This window comes from Protobothrops mucrosquamatus, unplaced genomic scaffold, assembly GCF_001527695.2.
Source record: "Protobothrops mucrosquamatus isolate PMUCROS unplaced genomic scaffold, P.Mucros_1.0 scaffold320, whole genome shotgun sequence".
NCBI classification, from domain to species: Eukaryota; Metazoa; Chordata; class Lepidosauria; order Squamata; family Viperidae; genus Protobothrops; species Protobothrops mucrosquamatus.
In genome coordinates, this window is record NW_015386659.1 from 801,082 (window position 1) to 809,322 (window position 8,241).

At 38.7% G+C, this 8,241-nt stretch overlaps 1 protein-coding gene across 1 annotated transcript in view; it reads left to right on the top strand.

The window, feature by feature from the left end:
- CENPC (centromere protein C) overlaps positions 1 to 3,514 on the top strand; it is a 63,965-nt gene extending 60,451 nt beyond the window's left edge. Inside the window, exons 8-9 of the mRNA XM_015815163.1 lie at positions 1,113 to 1,184; positions 3,323 to 3,514. Of these exons, the coding sequence (XP_015670649.1) occupies positions 1,113 to 1,184; positions 3,323 to 3,327 (77 nt within the window). The 3' untranslated portion in view covers positions 3,328 to 3,514. The remainder of the gene's footprint in view (positions 1 to 1,112; positions 1,185 to 3,322) is intronic.
- The last annotated feature ends 4,727 nt before the right edge of the window (positions 3,515 to 8,241 follow it).

The following is an 8,241-nucleotide window of genomic DNA, read 5'->3' on the forward strand; positions in this document are numbered from 1 at the left end:
CTCCGTCCAGCTATTCCACCGCTATACTTCGGCCAGCTGGAGCTGTCATTTCTTCGCGGCCGCCATTTGCGGCCGGCTTCTTCCTCCGCCCGACTTGCAAGGGCTTCACCCGAGTTCGCTGATCCCAACCGCCGTTAAGGATAGCTCCTCAGGACGCCTTGTTGTTCCCGGTCTCCCTCCAGGGAACCAGGGACCCCTAAGGATCTGTCAGGCGGTCGGGAACGGGTACAGACGCTCCGGAGAAACGTCCAGCACACCCGTTCTTCTTGACAGCTGGCCCCGCCAGCTCTATTAACTTTTAAAAGTTTTTAAAAACATTCATTATAGAAGTATGAAAGTCATTGTTTTTTTTCCCTTTGTTCTGGGGACATATAATTGAAAAGAACATGAGAAGAGATTTAAAAGAATACTTTTTAAAAAGGAATACTAGTCTGTATTCCTCTGCTTGAAAGTTTTACAGCCAGATAAAAGATGAATTCTTCTGAGTTCACTGACATAAATGATTTTTTTCAAAAATATTTTAAACTTCTGTATTTTCAACCTTTTACTTTCAGTCACCTGGAAGAGGTCCAATCCACTCTTAGTCTATAGGTTCAGCTGTCAGTTTTAGTTTTCCTTCCTTCCTTCCTTCCTTTTTTACAGCCTAGTCAAGGAAGGCTCAATAAAATAGGGAGAGGAATATAGTTCAAAAGGATATGAATAAATGAGAATATTAACATTAATTCTTACTCAAGACCTTTCTGTATAAACAATGTAGAATGAGGCCAGATAAAATGTAATCCAAGTCTATTGAAGAATCTGAGCATTAATGTTAACCCCTCTTCCCCATAATGTAAACAAAATAGGAATCTCTAGTTCAGTACTCCATTAGTTGTTAAAATGTACATATAAAACAGCAAGATCACCAGGAGACATATGTATGAATACTTGATGATAGCTAGTTCATGGGGAAAAAACCAGATTATTCTGGGTAGTAAATTAAATTTGGAAGGGTTTTGTTATTTAATATTGAAATGCTTAGGAGGAATGTCCAAATGTGACTAAGTAACTATGCATCTTATTTTTGAAACAGTTGAATTATTTGTTCTATAATGGAAACTATTTCATTGTAGGGAATGTATACAATATACGTAATCTTTTGAATAAAGAATGTGTCATCCTCTTCACACAGTTGAAAGGAAAAGGTATGAAAAAATGTTTTTTTAGATTTAGTTTTAGTTGAAGTAGATATATTGAAATCAAGAGATGTAAATTCATGACTAGCTTAAGTCCCATTGATACTTTTTGTGATAAGTCTGAATACTCTGCTTTTCAAACTCATAACGCTTTTTATTTCTAACTTGCAATGTGGGGATTGTTACTAATCTTAGTTATCTCCCTCCTATCCTTTCCCTCTTACATTACATAGTGTGATTGACAACATCTTAAATTTCCTCCCCTCCCCCATTGTAGTTTAATTTTTTTGCGCAAAAACTGGGTTCTCAGTATTTTTGTTTTTCCTTACTTGTGTTCAATTAAAACATAAGTAGTGTGTTTTGTCTTTGGGGGGCAGGTTTTTATAGCTCTGAGCAGTTTTAATTATTCTGTTTTAACTCTATGTTGGCATAGAGATGGAATACCTGAATGGGGATTTCAGTCTCCCTCAAATCAAGTTTGCATCCATGTGGGGGTTTTTGGGCAACAATACGGAAGTAATTTGCTATTACCATCTTCTGGCATGGGACTGGGTATATGTATGGGGTTTGGGGGTTTTGGGACTTCTCGGGCTACTCTTTTGCCCAAGGATTTCCTACTGGTCTTCTATACAAGAATTAATGAGGTTAGATCCAGTTCAGCTGTTTTGAAGATCAGCCAAAGCTGTCTTGATACTGCTACCATGTTTTCCCCAAAATAATACCCAACCGGAAAATAAGCCCTAGTGTGATTTTTCAGGACACTCGTAATATAAGCCTCACTCCAAATATAAGCCTCAGTTAAGACCGTCAGGCAGACGGATGCATTTAGTACCGTATTTCACTGAAAATAAGTTCTAACCAGAAAATAAGCCCTAATGCGTCATTTGGAGCAAAAATTAATATAAGACCCGGTCTTGTTTTCAGGGAAACATGGTACTTGCTGTCATGGATATTGAGAAATTAATATATGTCAGAGCTTATCGGGTGATGATTCTGAGCTGTCAAATTCCTTCATATATCCTTCTGTGCTTTTTCACAGAACTTCTTGACAGTTAGGAAGTATGCTTATGGAGCAATTAATTTCCAAGTAAAAAAATTTGGAACTTTTTGAGCTTGTGAAAACTAGTATTCACTATATCTTGGATAACTTAGAAACAACTGTATTATAAACACAAAAAAAGAAGAGGGAAATGACTAACAGAAGTGACAAATTTAGAAAAGAAGCATGGTTTAAATCACCTGATTAGCATAAACTTACTGCATGGGAGGAGACAAGCTCTGTAGTAAATGAGCTTTGCAGTCACTTTCATGCAAACTTGGGAAAAGATTAAGTGCCTAGCTAAATATAAAAGATTAATCTCTTTTTCACATCTGCCAAATGTTAAACAGAAGGAAAATTCCATAAATGCAGCCATCCTTGAAAATGCCTAATTAATTTGAGAGATCTTAAGTTTTTCTTTTTATAGTTTTACTGGACCTCTGCTTGGAATATATGGACATTTTTGCATAACAGAAAACAAGTTAAGGAAGGCCCTATTGAAGATTTTTGTCTTCACTGTTTTCTTCTGCTTGAAATATATAATTTGCCTAGTAAAATCTTGCTGGAAATGGCTTATAAATTGTAATTAAAACATAGAAATAAAAAATAGATTTTTAAAATGTCAGGATAGTGAAATGGCAATATATTACTTGAATGAGCTCTTCTTCTAATTTTAGTTAGTTAAAGAGTGAAAAAATACCTTGCTGTTTAGTGCATATCTATACATTATTTGCATCCAAATTCAAAATATTTTAGATGAGACTGACATATATACTCAGATGACAGCATTTTAGTGCATATTTACTTCTAATTATTACAGATAATTTGATTTAAATTAGCATTAGAGCACGGGTGTCAAACTCGCCGGGTCACGTGACATGTTGCAATATATCACAACTTTTTTTTGCATTGCCGGAGCTGGGGTGGGCGCGGCCTCTGCATGATGCAACTAGTCCACAGGCCGGCAATTTGACACCTCTGCATTAGAGCAACAGCTATAAATTCTGTTTTTATTGTCTAATGATTATGTGGGAGAAACTAACATAATTGGAAAATGTTGTGAAAGATTTGTATGTTAATATAAATAACCACATTATCTTATTTCCAGAATAGTAATCTATAATGTAAGCTTGAACCCATAATTCTTGGATTGACTTGAAGATCATCACCTGCTTAAAAATTGAAGAATTCTTGAAATCCCCCTTTTTCCCAGATGTCCTCTAGTTTTACTGTAGTAGTTAGCATTTAAACAGTAAATTTATGGCTATTTTGTACATTCTGGTGGTTTATACATTCTGTTCTACCATTTTTTTTAATGAAGTTGTTTAAAATGTTATATAGAATTAAAATAAAGTTATGTTGATAAAGATTTATTTTATGTGAGTTTCTCTTGAAATGTAGGAAGTTTTATTTTCAGGAATGTAGCATGAATGTTTGTCAGAATTGTTTATGTTAACTTTCTTTGATTCAAGGGCTTTTCAGAATTTTACATTTGAGGGATGTTAAGTTTTAAATACAATTTATTACAGGGGTTGCCCGGTATTGCATTCCAAGCATGTAATAACTATGTTCCAGAGACCATGCAGTGGCTATCCATAGATAGGAGTAGGAAAGAGATTCCTTGTATCTAAGAATGTCAGGCATAGTTCAGTGCAACACTTGTTTTGCAGCTGTCTTTCGCAGTACCCTTTTCAATCTTTGAAACTATCCTATCTGTAAACAAATCACTAGTCTACAAGGACAGATTATTTATCTAGGGTCTGTAATTTCTGCTCTTCAGGCAGAAATTAGGTGTCCAGTTCAGCCCTTCTACTCCACTGAGCCTCCAAGCTATCAGCCCACTCTACCACAAAGATCCTGCAGGAGAAGGGCAGTGTGGAGAACCGTGGGATCTGGCAGGGTGAGAGCTGTGAACCATAAGCACAAAGCTTTTTTTGTGTCCCTGCACAACAGATACAGTGCCCTTGCTGACCTTAATAGGGACATTAAGGAGACAGGTAAAAGTATTCGTGATGACAACTCAAATAAGCAGGGGATCTTGGTCCGAGATGAAGAACTTGTTTTCTACAGGGAGAAGTGCGAATCAGGTATTACACATCAGTCATGCAAGAACAGAAAGGCACCCAAAAAGAGAAGCCACCTTCTGGTTGGTGATTCAATTATAAAGGATGTAAATTTAGGAAAGGACACAGAGGTTTCAAAAGAGGTCAGGTGTCTTCCAGGTGCTACTGCCAGATCCCTGTTCTTCGCATAAACATTTTATTAGTTCTTACGGTCGTTCCTGACACTACACCTCCGATAACATGTAGAACCGTGATTGCTAGACAGGGTTTTTCTACATGAGTGACACGTCTTACTGAAGGTCTCGGACCCCGTCCTTGAATCGTCTTATCCGACATCCGTTATTTTTTCAGAGGTCTTACCAGTGTATAAGAACCAAAATGGAAAAGGCCAGCGTATAGCACAATTCAATATGTGGCTAAAGGAGTGGAGTAAAGGGGAAGGCTTTGGATATATTAGTCACGATGTCAGCAGCTGGTCCAATGAAAAAATGTACAAAAGAGATGGTTTACATCCATCAAAAAAAAGGGACTGAGTTACTTGGCTATAAATTCACAGATTTTCTGGAGGAATATTTAAACTAAACAGCGGGGACAGTGAGCTAACTGATACAGAACATTTCTGTTCCTGGCAATCTAAAAATTATAGGGCTATCAGTGCATGTAACATAGATGTGTGTGTGGACAAGAACATCAACCTTGCTGTTAAGCAAAATCAAGCTCTTAATAGCGAGTGCCACACAAAGTGCACTAACCAAATAGGTGGTAAGACATTAGGGGAACTCAGGCACCACACAGGTTATGTAGAAAGTAAACACAGGGTCAGTCATAAAGGACTCAAATGTCTATACACCAATGCACAGAGTATGAACAGCAAACAGGGTGAACTAGAAATTCAGGTTAATGAGGGCAGATATGATATTGTTGCCATTACAGAAACATGGTGGGATGAAACCCACAAATGGAACACACAGCTAGAGGGATTTAAATTATTTAAAAGAAACAGACCAAATAAAAGAGGAGGTGGAGTTGCTCTCTATATAAGAAATAACTGCATCTCTACAGAAATAGAGCACAACAATGATGAAAACTGTCCTGAATGCATATGGGTCAATATAAAAGGGGGGGGGAAACGAAATTGCCATAGGTGTATACTATAGGCCACCCAACCAAACACAGGAAATAGATGAACTTTTTGCTAGTCAGCTAACTAAGGTATGTAGGACGCACATCACAATAGTAATGGGGGACTTTAACTACCCTGACATCAACTGGGACACAAACTCTGCACCAAGTGGAAGATCAAACAGATTCCTGACAAACCTTTGTCTCCCAAAAAGTAGAGAAGGGAACTAGGGGATTAGCCATTTTGGATCTAATTTTCACTAACAGAGATGAAATGATAGAAAGTGTTGAAGCCATGGGAATCTTGGGAGGAAGTAATCATGCAATATTGGAATTCAACATTATGGAAGCACAAGCAATAGAACACAGTCAAATTAGAGTCTTGGACTTTAAGAGAGCTAATTTCAATAAACTTAGAGAGGGTTTGGGAGGGATTCCATGGATGAGAATCCTCAAGGGGAAAACAACTCAAGAAGCTTGGGAAATTTTGAAAAATGAGATAATAAAAGCCCAGTCTAGCACAATACCAAAAAAGAGGAAAAATAACAGCTCTCAAAAGAAATTTATGCATGGCTGCATAAATAATTCTCTGATAAATTGAAAGATAAAAAGGACAAGTATAGAAAGTGCGAAGGGGCACATAACTAAGTCAGAATATTAGCAAATAGCCCGAGCCTGCAAAGATGAAGTGAGGAAAGCTAAGGCTCAAAATGAACTAAGGCTTGCGACCAAAGTCAAAAATAACAAAAAAAAAAGCTTCTTTCAACATGTAAAAAACAAGAAAAAAGTGAAGGAAATGATTGGTTCATTAGTGGATGAAAGTGGCAAGAAGGTGACAAGCAACAGGGAGAAAGCAGAACTATTTAATTCATTTTTTGCATCTGTCTTTACACAAAGGGAAAAAACCAGATCAACCTATCAAAAATAGTGCCATAAAAAACAGAATAGAAACACAAGTTAAGATAGGCAAGAAAATGGTAAGTGAGCCCCTGTCCAGCCTAGACGAGTTCAAATCGCCAGGACCAGATGGATTACACCCCAAGGTTCTCAAGGAACTGGCAGATGTGATCTCAGAACCACTGAACTATATTTTTCAAAGATCCTGGAGCACTGGGGAACTACAGGAGGACTGGAAAAGAGCTGATGTAGTTCCCATCTTCAAAAAAGGGGAAAAAATGGACTCAGGAAATTACAGACCTATCAGCCTGGCCTCAATACCTGGGAAGATTCTGGAAAAGATAATCAAACAACGAATCAGCGAACACCTAGAGGCAAACAAAGTCATTACTAAAAGCCATCATGGGTTTGTCAAAAACAGATCATGCCAGACAAATCTTATTGCATTCTTTGACCAAGTGACAAAATTAGTGGATCAGGAATGCTGTGGATATAATTTACTTGGACTTCAGTAAGGCATTTGATAAAGTAGATCACAACCTACTACTTGACAAGATAGAAAAGTGTGGGTTAGACAGCATCACCACCAGATGGATCTGTAGCTGGCTGACCGGCCGTACTCAGCGTGTGGTCCTCAATGGAACCGCATTTACATGGAGGGAAGTGTGTAGTGGGGTGCCCCAGGGCTCTGTTCTGAGCCCGGTGCACTTCAACATCTTCATCAACGATTTGGATGAGGGGATAGATGGGGAACTCATCAAATTTGCAGGCAACACCAAGCTGGCAGGAATAGCCAACACTCCATAAGACAGGCTTAAGATACAGAGGGATCTGGACAGACTTAAACATTGGGCACTATCTAACAAAATGAAATTCAATGGTGAAAAAAGCAAGGTTCTACATTTAGGCAAGAAAAACCAAATGTACAGGTATAGTATAGGGGGTACCTTGCTCAATAGTAGTAACTGTGAGAGGGACCTCAGAGTCCTAGTGGACAATCACCTAAATATGAGCCAGCAGTGTGCTGCAGCTGCCAAAAAGTTCAACACAATACTAGGCTGCATTAACAGGGATAGAATCAAGTGAAGTGTTAATACCACTTTACAATGCCTTGGTAAGGCCACACTTGGAATACTGCATCCAGTTTTGGTCACCACGATGTAAAAAAGATGTTGAGACTCTAGAAAGAGTACAGAGAAGAGCAATAAAGATGATTAGGGGACTGGAGGCTAAAACCTAAACAATGGTTGCTGGAATTGGGTATGTCTAGTTTAATGAAGAGAAGGACGAGGGGGGACATGATAGCAGTGTTCCAATATCTCAGGAGCTGCCACAAAGAAGAGGGAGTCAAGCTATTTTCCAAGGCACCTGAAGGCAGGACAAGAAGCAACAGATGGAAACTAATCAAGGAGAGAAGCAACCTAGAACTAAGGAGAAACTTCCTGACAGTTAGAACAATTAACCAGTGGAACAACCTGCCTCCAGAAGCTGTGAATGCTCCAACAATGGAAGTTTTTAAGAAGAGACTGGACAGCCATTTGTCCGAAATGGTATAGGGTTTCCTCCCTGAGCAGGGGGTTGGACTAGATGACCTCCAAGGTTCCTTCCAACTTTTATTTATTTATTTAATAATAATAATAATAATAATAATAATAATAATAATAATAATAATAATAATAATAATAATAATAATAATAATAATAATAAAAAGTTGGAAGGGACCTTGGAGGTCATCGAGTCCAACCCCCTGTTGTGGCTCCGTCCGGTGGGTCCCTCTCATCAGAGGAGGAAGGCTCTGAACATGACGGAGAGGAGATGGCTAGGCCTCTCTCTCCCGGCCCTTCCCCTCTGGTGCAGCCTTCGGTGCCTTCCGACAGCGAGGAGTTTGGCCAGGAGCCCGGTGTTTCTGGGATTGGCCAGGAGCCCGGTGTTTCTGGGATTGGCC